The sequence below is a fragment of the Labrus bergylta genome, chromosome 12 (assembly GCF_963930695.1).
Source record: "Labrus bergylta chromosome 12, fLabBer1.1, whole genome shotgun sequence".
NCBI lineage: Eukaryota > Metazoa > Chordata > Actinopteri > Labriformes > Labridae > Labrus > Labrus bergylta.
In genome coordinates this window covers 21,331,539-21,344,490 of record NC_089206.1, presented here as the reverse complement: position 1 = coordinate 21,344,490, position 12,952 = coordinate 21,331,539, and the positions used below count along the sequence as shown (strand labels likewise).

The window sequence follows — 12,952 nt, the reverse complement described above, 5'->3', positions numbered from 1 at the left end:
TTTTATTATTATTATTTTTTTAATTCTTAAAATATTAACCGTCTTTTATCGACTTTAAATAAACAGATACAATAACGTTTGTTGCAACAATTACATTTTAAACAGGTTTTATTTATTAATTAATCACATTTATCAGTATCCAACGTAAATGAATAAAAGCCGTAATAGTTTTTTTTATCATTTTGAAATATAATTATTTTAATGTAATTGAACGTGTGTTCATGTAAACATTTGAAATAAGTGCAGAATTTGTTAAATAAATAAAACAAATATGCGTAACTTAGGAATTTGATGTAGAAAACATTGAACTCACGTGGTTGCCTTTGGAGTATCGCGAGAGTTCCTGAAGCAGAGTACTTCCATCATGGCAGGCTGTAAGTTGGTGCTAGAAGGTAGAGTTAGTGTAAACGCGTTTATTTTAGGAGTCAGCGTGCTTGTTATTCCGCTTATCAGAACCTTTTTCGGACACCATGACTGGGTCTTTGATTACCTGACGGAAACTCCCGGGAAAGTCGTGATTTGCGTTCATATCGCGGTTGTCAACGGCCTCTTGCTAACCATATACAGAGGACCTCTTTACAAGGTAAGCGTCAACTTCCTGTTCTCTGTTTCATTCATCTCTCTCTTTTTGTGTCGTTTAAAGACTACATGTTTAGTCGATCGGTGTTATCTTTCCGTAAGCTAACGCCGCGGGGTCTGATATAACTTCCTTCACCTTTTATTGAAACTGTAAGCTAACATTAGCCCCCCTTAACATGTCTTATGTTAGCTGATGGGATTAGCTGCAGCAGAGAGAGAGAGACAGCTGGTGTTTATGTGCTCAATATAGAAACCTAAGCCAGGTAAATCCGCTGTGTCTCACCTTCTTCTTGTCCCTCAGAGTCTTTAATTAACTTATTAGCAGCCCTGGCAGCTTCTGCATGCACAGTGAAATCAATTGATACAGAACCTCATTTAGAAATGTGCTCATTTTGTGTCACCTTGGTGTGTTTCTGATGTTATTTGTATTTATGACATGACTTGAGATATTTTAACGATTATACAGACTCCTTGTGCAAATTCGGCGATATCAACTAAATGAAATAGTGTCAAATATGTTGGCTATCATCACATCAGTGAAGTGAAGCCGTATTTAACAACGTTGTACAAATGACACTAGCAGGGTTTCCCACGCGTCCTGGAAAAGCTGGAAAACAGTTGAACAATTTTCCAGTCATGGAAATAAGAGGAAAAAGTAAAATAAGTGTTCTAACTTGTTCCAGGTTGCTGTGAGAGCCTGCTTTCTGGGAGTTACTTTTGGCCTCGGCTTAATGATAAGCTGCTCCGACACCACATGGACACACTTTGGCTGGTATGTAGATATCCCTCCCCCCTCCCCCCTCGTGTTTTTGGCAGCAGTTACATTATTTGTTCTGTAAAGTAACGGTTCCTCTCTGCAGGTACATGTGCTCCCTGTCGTTTTTCCATTACTCTGAGTACCTGGTGACGGCCATCATCAACCCTCGCAGCCTGTCACTGGACTCGTTCCTGCTCAACCACAGTGTGGAGTACACGCTGGCGGCTATCTCATCATGGGTGGAGTTCACCATAGAGAAGCTCACAGTTCCAGGTTGGTCTAATCTCCGCTGCGCTCATCCACTTAGAAATCATGAGTGTAGCAGTTTACACATGTGCACACCTGAATCTAGATAGATTATATCCTAACCCCAAGGACATGCTGATGAACTGAAAACATAAATCAATTACCTGCACGGAGATCGAAGTGGTTGCATGCAGACAATTTATGCGCCCAAATATCAAGATATCAATTATCGAGTTTTCTGCAAGTGTAAAAGTGTTTTCTTCTCTCACTTCATTGCTTCTCTGTCTTAAAATCAGAAGTGGTAAGGTCTTTAGTTTGAAAGTCATTTAAAAAAAAAAACAGAGCAGCTTTAGTTTAAGTTAAAAAGGTTGAAAGAGAAGTGAGTGAAAGCAGCGGCTTCCCTTGATTGCTCGTACTTTTTCAGGATTTTTTATTCAACCTTGATCAAGCGCTCATCCCGTGTCTCTAAAGTTGCATCAATGCATTCCACGCTTGCGTCTTTTTCTTGGGTCTTAGTCCCTCCCACCAGAGATGCACGGGGGGCATAAAGAACCAAATCAAAGGAGAGAGGAAATGTGTTTTGAGACACACAGGTGATGTCTCTCCTCCCTCCTCCCTCTTCTCTCCTCTCTCCTCCTCCTCCTCTCTCCTCCCTGTTCCCTCTTCTCTCTTCTCTTCTCGATCCTCCCTTTTCCCTCCTCCCTCTTCTCTCCTCCCTCCTCCTCCTTCTCCTCTCTCCTCCCTTTTCTCTTCTCCTCCTCCTCATCCCTCCTCCCTTCTCTGAGCAGCAGTAAGAGCTTTGGGACGATCCTTAATCTGCCGCGCCCTGAACTACATCTGGTTCGATCGAGGGAAACATGATATATGAGACATGAGACGCAGCGCGCATTTGTGCAGTATTTTTAGTGTGTAAACTTTTGGGGCGTTTAATCATCCTCTCCTCCCTCTCTCAGAGCTGAAGCAGCTGAGCTGGCTGAGCTTGGTGGGTCTGTTCATGGTGCTGTGTGGGGAGGGTCTGCGGAAGGCGGCGATGTTGACGGCCGGCTCAAACTTCAACCACATCGTTCAGAATGAGAAGGCCACGAGCCACGTGCTGGTCACCAGCGGGGTCTACTCCTACTTTAGACACCCGTCCTATGTGGGCTGGTTCTACTGGAGCACGGGGACCCAGGTGAGACACAACAGCCGGGTGTGTTCGATCTGTGTTAACCTTTTTAAACAGCCAAGTGAACGTGTCATGAAGTCTGAGATAGAGTGATGTAACAGCTGTTTCCCACACCTCCTGTTCTGATCACTGATGAGCCTGCTGACTCTTGCAGGTCATGCTGTGTAACCCCGTGTGCATACTGGGCTACACGATAGCCAGCTGGAGGTTTTTCCGGGAACGTATCGAGGAGGAGGAGCTCTCCCTCATCCACTTCTTCGCTGAGGACTATGTGCAGTACAAGAAGAAGGTTCCCACTGGCCTTCCCTTCATCTCAGGGATCCGTGTTAACTAGTCCCGAGCCGGATTCTGGACTGAGCAGACTTTAAGCACTGAAGCAGATCAGACCTGGTGGGTGTGTGTAGCGTCCGTCATGGCGGCTGGCTGCCCTCCAGCAGAGACCCGAGCAGCTGGCTGAGAGCCTCACAGCTCACAGACAGAGACAGTGATGGCTGGGATGGCGGCACGCAGCTGGGCTGCTGATTTTCTACCAACTTCCAAAATCCAGTTAACGACCAGAGAACCTCCACTGTACTCATTTACTCCAATAATATCCACGTCATGTGTTTTGTTGTGTTTCTGTTTGCATGCTGTGACCATGCCGAGTGTTTTCACAGATGACCTGTTCAGATCAATGCTGCACTGTACCCACTCGCAACCAGTGAGAAGTTAAAAAACTGATTCTTTAGACGGACGAGTTCAAAGGTTTTTCACAGTATTGTTATTGGTTATGTTTTCAAGAGGTTGTCACAACTTTCACTACACTTAAAATCTTAAAAATCATTAATGGAGTATTTCACTAAAGGACAGTTATCCCCCGTAGGGTCGTCAGGATATCAGATTTTAAACTTTGATTCAATACCAGAAAAAATACCTGTCTCGATGCTGCAGGAACCCCCTAATGGCTTTTTTTATTTTTTTTAATTACCAGAATTTGCAGCACATTGTATAAATTACACAAACGTGGTCAATGTATTTGTGTAATTTAGACAGTGCTCTCTCTTTGGGTTCACAATATGACTGAAGATCTGTAGTTGTTTTTTGATCGTAAAAAAAAACAGAGATTGTTGTGTTTTTCCAACACATGGTCAAACATTGTGACGCGATCGTCCCCTGTAGCTGAGGTCTCCGTTGTGTGATGCAAATTCAAAGCACCTCAGCTGTGAACTTTGACCCCTCCATTAGAACCCAAAATGATTGTTCTTCTCAGTGTAGTGTTGTAGTACTCGAGATCAGTCTCTGCCTGTTATTACAGCGTCTCATTCTTGAGTTAAGAAGCTCGGTAACACAGGACTATACATTTATCACAGTATAACTTAAACATGAAGATCTTACCTGTCGACTGCAAAGCCATCTACAGCGGCGGTGAGTCGACGGATGAATCATGTCAGATAATCGTGGTCACCTACTGTTCATGCCACACCGCTGCATCCTCAAAGATCCAAAGCACTATCGATGTCGTGTAGTGAAGGTTAAAGCAGCACTCACATAATCTCTGTCAGAAAAAATTTAGACCACTGAACCAAACATTCGATTTTTCACTTAGCCGCTCCTTTATGACGACAAGGGAGAAAAGAAGCTTTTTTTCTGTTTACGATTTTATCCTCCGAACGATTATTTCACTGTAAATGTTTTTAGTTGTGTGAAGGATGTTTACGTTTCTATCAGGTCAGTTAGAGATGAAGCTGCAGCTTCTCCAGTCGACTGAATACATTAAAGGTTCTTTTTTAAATATATAATTTAAGAGATTAAATGTTGAAAAAGGACCAGTTGGCTTGAGCTGATGTCCCTGACTGTGGTGTAGCCTCTTTTTGTTTAATTTATTCTTCATTGGATGTTTTTCTTTGTGTTTGTGATGAACAGACCTTTCTTTTCTTTCGGCGTCAGTTTGTCGTTATCTGCTGTTGATCTGTCGGCTCACTTCGTGTAAGGAACCGACCAAACCCCTGAGTTGTGTGTAGATGAAGTGGTTGAGCGAGGCTGACTCTCTCTCTTTCTCTCTCTCTCATATCTGAGTAGCGTTACAGTGCTGCTCTTCACTCTCTGAACACAGATTGTATTGTGTGTGTGTGTGAGAGAGAAAAAGAGAGCGGGTCAGCAAAGAGTTCATGACCACTGTTGGTGCTGTGTTTGGTGAAGCTTACATGTTTGAACTGTAGACTGTCTGTGTATCAGAAGTGGACGTGCCGACGTCTGAGGACTACGATGTTAAAGCCCTCACTTTGGCTGTTTAGCATTCATGTTGTTTTTGGAGCCAGATTTTGGATGGGGTGGGGGGAGGGAGCTGGAAGGACTCGAGAGGTTTGAGTACGCCAAATGGTTAGGGCTAGTTAGGTAAGATGTATTTGTAATTGATTTGAATTGAGAGTGAATTTAGCCGACGGGAAATATGCTTCAAACAAACGGTCCTAACTGAACATTAACAGCCAACTCCTGAAGCATCAACGACTTGGTCCTTTAATTTACTCTAAATCGTACCTTAAGCTACAAATGAACATCTCGCTATGTTAAAGGAGCAGTATGTAACTCTGACCTCTAGTGTTTAAAATGGGTACTGTAGTCTAAATTCTAAACATCATAGAGAGCTATCTCCCCCCCCTCCTCTCTAGAGTCCATGCTCACTCAGGTCACCATGTGGTGGACACTGAAGCTTCAGTGTTTATCCAGCTCTGCATGGGTCTGTAAACCTTTCTGTGTTCTAACCTCTCTCCATTTTTCAAAAGCATCTCCAACATTGATCCTAGTTTGAGCACGTTTCTGCTCGTGGAGCTGATTAGAAACATGCGGACTTCAATACAATAAGTGAATTCACCCCCTGCTGGACGCTAGAGAGAAGGCATATTTAAGGCACTACCGCATTGGCGGCACTAACACCACTTCTCGTAGACAGTTTATAGTTTTAACAGTTCAAACTTTACATGTCCTTTAATCCTTTGATTTCAGAGTGTTTAGGAGTACATCAAGATCTGGAAGATTGTCCCATTGGTCGACTTATCTATTAAAAATGTCAGAAATCTTATTGTCCTGCTGTAGAATTGAATTATGTGCAGTATGTAATGGGTCTGCTGTTACTTGTGTTGGAGGAACGCAGAGCTCAGGAGTTGTTTTAGCTTGCCTGAAACCAAAAGTGTGAACTGTACAATTTTCACCCATAAAATGAATCAGGATTGAATCTGACTTCAAAGAATGGAAGATCTCTGCGTAAAAATAAACAGACCAAAACATGTTTTAAAAATCCTGCTACTCTTGCTCTGCATCACCAATTTATCAGGAAAAAAAATCCATGTTTCAGTCCCTGTGAACATTTGAGCAAGAGTAGTGTGCAAGGTCCTTTCTTTTATGTCCTACACAAGGACTTTGATCTATGGCACAATCAACCAAATCCAGTGTTCCTGAAATGCAGTTTAGGATTGAATGTGTGTTTTCAGGTGTTTGCAGTTCAAAGTGACGCACTTGTAGCATATGTAAGAAGTGCACCGTGTAAGGTTAGACAATGAAAACACTGAAGGGTTTTAGGATGACCATCTGCTGCATGGCACGCCTCAGTCCAGTTTTAGATTTGTTGCACTTTTTACTGTATAGGAGAACCATTTATCACAGGTCAGAGGGAGAGAACTGTTCACAGAGTTTCTCAACATCACATGTATGAAATAAAATCAAAGCAATTATTACTCAGACTCTGTCTTTATTGTTCTCAATGGAGCTGATTTCAAAAAGATGATATTTATTTACTTAACTCACCATACAGCAATACATATATCATAAAACAAATTGTATTTACTTTTTGGGACATTTTTGCCTTTATTAGATCTGACCGCTGAGGGGAGACAGGACATGTTGAGAGGAGAGAGGGAACCGAACTCACGGATGCGTAGATTATTTGACTTTCTACTTTAATAAATATTATTTTCTTGTGTTTTTATTTACACATTTTTCGCTTCATTTAGTATCCGCGGACACTTTCAAAGCGTGTTAATCAATCCCAGAAAACATGATTCCATCCATAATTCTGCGTTCGATTCGTACATGTAACGCATGCGCACTGCTCACTCTTCCTTTCTGCTAGCTTCTCCGCCATGGCGCCCATTGTAAGTAAAATCGCGTGTCAATAAATGCCCTGAAATGTCGATTTTTCTGCGTGAAATCCAAAGAAACCCAGCGGCATGAGATGATAGTGTTTCCACAATAATTATTATCTAAATTTGGAGTTTTTAGTTTTAATTTTAAGTGTTTTTTTTAACGGCTTAGTGTTTTCCCGTGGCCTTGTAGCTAGCATTAGCTTCGGTAGCGACTCCAGGCAGCTCACCACGTTGTGAACACAGCGAACATGTCCGGACGGCTGCATGACAGCATCTTGTTTAACATGCATCACACATCTCTTGGTGATAGATAGGATTGATTTCCCCTCGTTTATATTGTGATTCAGATACCTGAGCGTGAGATGGCGTGAAACATGGATTGATGTACCGGTTTGGGGCTAAATCGTTGATATGTTTGCGTCCTGCAGCGACTCAGCATGTTTACCCCTCTCTCCAAACCCACCCTCATCGGATCAACAAATATAAATAGCAACAAACCGCTTAACCCGGATGTAGCTCTGTGTTACAGTTGTTTATGTTTTGTGTGTTTCGTCAGCAGAAGAAGCAGAACACCGGTAAAGGTGGTAAGAAGAAGAAGCAGGTCCTGAAATTCACTCTGGACTGCACCCACCCTGTGGAAGATGGCATCATGGATGCTGCCAACTTCGTAAGTGAACCCCTCATCAGATGCTTCCCCAGCTTTTATTCAGTTTACCTTAAACTACAAAATAAAAATGAAACATTCTTGAGAATTTCAGGAGGACTGCCCCTTGAAATCCTCCTGATCTGAACCTCACAGCGGGAGACTACACCTGTTGGTTGGGGGGGGGACTGGGGGTGAGGGGGTCTCCTGAGGCAAGACTACATGTAAAAAAAAAAAAAAAAAAAGATGCAGCAGTCTGACAATATAATGAGAATATCTTCATATCAATGCTACTTGTAGTTGAAGAGACTCTCAATGTGAACTTAAGAGTGGAGGTGAATTCTCCTGATTATATCCTGCTGCGTTCTCACATCAGCTCACTCTGACTTTCTGCAGAAGAAATACGAGGAGGCTGGAGGAGAGTTTTGTGTCAGATTGAAAGCACTATGTGTCAGTTCTGTGTCTGACATGTTTCCAAAAACTTGTCGTTCTGCAGGAGCAGTTTCTTCAGGAGCGCATCAAGGTGAACGGGAAAGCTGGCAACCTGGGAGGCGGCGTGGTCTCCATCGAGAGGAGCAAGAGCAAGATTACAGTGTCCTCTGAGGTGCCCTTCTCCAAAAGGTGAGCAACACTTCATACTGTAAGTCCACTTGTATGGTAGACTGTGATAAGAACATGGGACAGCATCTGCACCAATCTTCTTTGGAGCAGGAGATGTTCAGTTCAGTGTAGCCAATGAGCATGTGTGCTGTGGTTGGAGCAGAGATGAGGATCAAAATGCTGTTCTACTAAGGACCCAGTTCTGCATTTATTAAGAAAACCTGAAAATCAAAAACGTGAGCTGATTGATACTGCTATCCAGTCTTGTGGGTCTTGTAAGGTGATGTGTGAAGAGGTCTTAAGTGTGGCAACATTTTACCACAGATAAAAGATGAATCAACCAAAAAATGCAAGTTATGCTGCAAAATAACAAAACCTTCATGGCAAAGCTCGTCAGCATTCTGCCTTCAAATTGATCCTAAATGCTGACCGTCTTTGAGGTTGAAGAGACGGCTGTTGGCTCCCCCTGTTGTCGATGATGCAGCACCTCCCTCCTTGTCGTTGAGTATTTCGTCTGATTCTGGGGCCCAGTATGGCGTCCCTCTGGAACAATAGTTGAGTCTGTACTCAAAGGGTTAAGTCATATTTTTTATATCACAGTTCTTAGAGTTCCATTGAACTCCAATCCGGCTCATGAGTTGGTCCAGACTTAATCCGGTGACTGAACACTTGTTAGAAAAGTCCCCGTTGGAAGAGGTCCGTTAGCACGATTCCTCTCAGCCCCGACGGAGCCCAGAGGCATGCGACCATGGTTTCATTCATCCCTGCTGTTCCACAGGAGGAGGAAAAGGTAATCGGAGCGGGACGATCCTTTAGCGTTAGATGGTCGTGTTCAGGAGGAAACAAAGCTGCAGTCCCTGCCTTGAAATGAACTCTGAACACCTCGTTGAAACTGATGGCTGATGAGAGCACAGAGGAGCCGGTGTTACTCTGATTATTAATGAAATGCTATTAATAAAAGTATCGTAGCTCTGAATAAACAGTTTGTGTGTTTTTAAAAACAGAGCTGCACAGTTAAAGGTTCTGACTTTGTTTTGATCCTGAAGCAACAGCTGTGACTCTGTTCTCCAAACGGCTCAGAGCAGACAGCTGATACTGAACAGATTTAACTCAAAACTAAATATAACTCAAGCCCTGTTGGCTGTTTTCTTCTTTGTTTTAGTCTCTGTGCTAAGCTAACTGGCTGCTACCAGTTAGCTTAGTTGTTTAAATCCTCTTAAATAGCAAGAATTCAAATAAGTGTAATTCCCAAAATGTTAATCTTTCCTTTTAAATCGAGTAGAACCTGAAAGTTTCTCTCTGCTCTGAGCTCCACTTGTGTTTCTGTGAGGACATTTTGTTGAAATGGTGTGTATTCCTGAGTTCCCTTCAGAGGAGGGGTCGCTGCAAACCCCGGTTCGATTTTGACGCTTTTTTCGTTTTTATTCTTTAGGTAGATACTTTATTGATCCCGAGGGAAATTCAAACAAACTTTAGACAAAAGCTCTGAAACGTTTGTCACAAGTAGTCGTTTTTAACCCTCTCCAGTTTAGTCCAGTTTTAGGCGATGACAATTCAAAACATTTAACGCGAGTTAGTCTCTAAAAAGTCGTCAATGGGGGTTTTAGGGCGTTGTGATACACGACGTTCTCCATCACCAAAATGCCAAATCAGGGAATGTTTGGAAAAAATGTCCCTCGCTCACTCTCTGGAGTTTAAAGACTTCTACAATCAAAGCGTGGGAGCATTGAGCTGCTCAAAGCACACGCTGAGAAAAAAAACTAAACTGAAGAACGCATTGCTGAGTTTGTGTAGGAGAGCAGCGTGTTTTTCATCTTTTCAGGGACGATCAGTCGGCCTGACAGACGATGTAAAGTATATTTAAAATTGAATCCTGCTGCGGTGCGTTATTTCATGGGTTGGGATGTGAGAGGACAAATGGTGGTTAGTAAACGCTGCAGTGTGAGCACGGAGGAAAATGAATTCTTAAAGTGATCGTGTGTCCACTCTACATGGACCAGATTTGTAGGCAGGTATCAGAAGGATTCTGCTTTGTCTTTGTTCTGATAGGAACAGTCACTTTGGGTGTTTAAGCCCACCAAGCGGTCTGATTCAGTTCGCATTTATTTTCGTTTTAAAAAGTTGGGAATGGTCCAAAAATAACTGATCCTTACCGTCTTAATTAAATGCTACCCTTCTGTTGGGGTGCCAAGATCCGACCCTAAAGGCTGGAAAGAATCATCACTCCTTGTGCAGCGACGATAATAAAGGACAAACACAAAAAAAAGATTTTGAGGGAGTAATTTTTTGTGACTTGTATCAATCAGCATGTAGCTCCGCCCTAAGGACGACCTCAGGGGTGCCAACCTCCAGTGTACATCCTCCATTGTTGCCCTTCTTTAACTTTGTTGCATTCTTCTTTGTTTTAATTTATTGGTGGGCTTCACTGTGTCGAGATGATGTGATGTCACGCTATTACACAGCTGACGAGGCTATCGCCATCAGGCTGAGACTCTCTTACCATTTAAAGGCTTACTATGCGATTTTTATTTTTATTTTTGTTGATCCAGCAGATGTCGCCCTTGAGCACCAGCATGAAACCAAAACAACTCGCGGTGCATTGTTGTGTTAGCATGCTAATGCTAGCTATCTTTATTATGCTCGTATCTTCACACTGTATGTAAATTTACCTGAAATGAGCGTGATCTAGAAACACAGTTAAGCAGTGAGTACAGTATGTTATTCTTCTTTTCTCTAGTCACTCAATTAAACAACTTTTATACACGAGGGGAGGAGTCAGCCGGCCGTCCCGACGATGTAAACAAACTGAAGATAGGACTCTGAAAACATCACAGACAGTGGGACTCGGGTGTTACACCCATTGTAGACAGTCATGACTCACAGAGTTATTTTCAGAGGATATACTTGATTTCTATTACATTACATTACGTGTGAAAAAGCACATATAAAGCCTTTAAGGGTACGGTTATCTGTAGAAACGCAAGTGTGATCAGGGTTTATTGTACCAAACTGTTCTGGACCGCCTGCTACAGATGGTTCTCTAGTGTTTTCAGAAAAACGTCCCAGAAGGAGGTTGAATGCAGCAGCTGTGATGAAGTCTTGAGTCCCCTTAACTTGGATCTGACCACGATTTCAGTGTGATGAATCTGAACTGAAATCTGTCTGCAAGTGGCAAAATTAGAATCAGAATCGGGGTTTATCAGCAAGTACATTTACACATACAAGGAATTTGACTTGGTGTATTGGTGCTAAACAATTAACAAGGAAATAAATAATAAAGCAGTTCTACGATGTCGCCTCCCATTCCAATTCTAATCTCAATTCTCAATGTTTCTTCCTTTATCAAGAAGAAAACTTTAAAAAGTCGTGAGCTGGTTCTGAGATTGTCCACTTCTCTAATCTGACTTTCAGTTTCCTCTATCAGTCTTAGAGGATTTGTCCATCTGTTCTTTAGTGAAGCACTTTCATGGAGTTGAGATGATGTGCTGGTATAAACTGACTCTGTCCTGTCCTCCAGATACCTGAAGTATCTGACCAAGAAGTACCTGAAGAAGAACAACCTGCGTGACTGGCTGCGCGTCGTGGCGAACACCAAGGAGAGCTACGAGCTCCGCTACTTCCAGATCAACCAGGATGAAGAGGAGGAGGAAGACGAGGATTAAAAACAACAATTCATTTGATTTTGTACATTTAAATAAATGTTGTTTACAGTACAGAGGCGACTCCCCGAGGGTTTTTTATTTTGAGGTCAGAGGACAAAAGAGCTCCTGGACCTGTTTATCAAAAAACAATATGGCCGACAGGTGGAGGACTGAGTGGGTTCAGTATCATGTTTAAGAGTCTAACAGGGGGCTCCAAGAACTACAGATGAACCTGAATAAAACAGTGAAAGTGCAGGTAAATGGTGTGAACCTACAGAAGCCCAAAAGAGACAAACATCAATGTTCTGTTCTTCATCCTGTGATAACAAGAACACTTGGGTTGTTTTCTCGAGCTCTCAGGGTTAAAACTCTGGTTCCTCGTGATGACTGAATTTCAGCATTTCTTTTGAGATCTTAAGAGTTTTAAGAGCTTTGAGATCCTGAGATAACGAGATAAATAAGTTGACACCTCTATTAATAAAAAGTACAGATTTAAATCATCTTTGGGCTTCTGGGTGAACCAGCAGAAACTGCAATCAAACTTTGATAATCTACACAATAAGAAGACTCACCTACAATATAATAACCAGACCATGATCTTCAGACTTTTTAAAAGTGTATTTCCTTCCTCAATAAGACACTTGAGAATCTCAGTGAATATACAACAAGGTAAATGTAAGGATGTGTGAGTGGTGTAGTTTCTGTGTTCTGATATTAAAGATAAATATAAACATGGAGAAATCTACTCAGTTAGCTGGTTCAAGTTATTTAGGGGTCATGTGATGGGGTAGGTAGTGTCAGTGTCGTCACTACATGGAGCTTGCATGGACGGTGCACGGGTCTGTTGAAGGTGGAGATGCTGTAAAGTAGGTTATGTAACTCATCAGGATATCAGGGCATGACTGGAGAAAGGTGTCTCACTTAGTTGTGGTCAAGACCACTAACAGAGACCAAAAGCCCAGACCAGAATGCTCCGAAATAAATACTTTAATTTTGTATGATCTATTTATTGGATCAATAAAGTATTATTCTACCTGAGACCAGAATAACCAAGACAAGAAATATCACTGAGAAATCCTCATCTTGTGTTCAGAGGCTGTGCCACTAACTTAGACTGTAACACCGGGAGATAAAAATTCAACTACAAATGAATTAAAGTTGTTCATTCTTTTATGAAGAGGCATTTTCCTTCTAATTACAGTT

General features: G+C 42.2%; 2 protein-coding genes across 3 annotated transcripts; both read left to right on the top strand.

Annotated features, from left to right (window-relative positions):
* Positions 1 to 338: 338 nt before the first annotated feature.
* Positions 339 to 6,457, top strand: icmt (isoprenylcysteine carboxyl methyltransferase). The gene is made up of 5 exons (XM_020630414.3): positions 339 to 583; positions 1,263 to 1,351; positions 1,440 to 1,609; positions 2,536 to 2,753; positions 2,902 to 6,457. Exons 1-5 carry the CDS (start codon positions 365 to 367, stop codon positions 3,079 to 3,081), a joined length of 876 nt encoding a protein of 291 aa, XP_020486070.1. The 5' UTR covers positions 339 to 364; the 3' UTR covers positions 3,082 to 6,457.
* A 369-nt stretch (positions 6,458 to 6,826) lies between these two features.
* LOC109981494 (large ribosomal subunit protein eL22) lies at positions 6,827 to 11,823 on the top strand. 2 transcript variants are annotated; one of them, XM_020630306.3, is made up of 4 exons: positions 6,827 to 6,874; positions 7,422 to 7,532; positions 8,005 to 8,129; positions 11,626 to 11,823. In XM_020630306.3, exons 1-4 carry the CDS (start codon positions 6,863 to 6,865, stop codon positions 11,768 to 11,770), a joined length of 393 nt encoding a protein of 130 aa, XP_020485962.1. In that variant the 5' UTR covers positions 6,827 to 6,862; the 3' UTR covers positions 11,771 to 11,823. The 2 variants fall into 2 exon arrangements, with proteins under 2 accessions (XP_020485962.1, XP_020485963.1); XM_020630307.3 differs by having other exon boundaries at positions 6,830 to 6,874; positions 7,425 to 7,532.
* Positions 11,824 to 12,952: the final 1,129 nt, after the last annotated feature.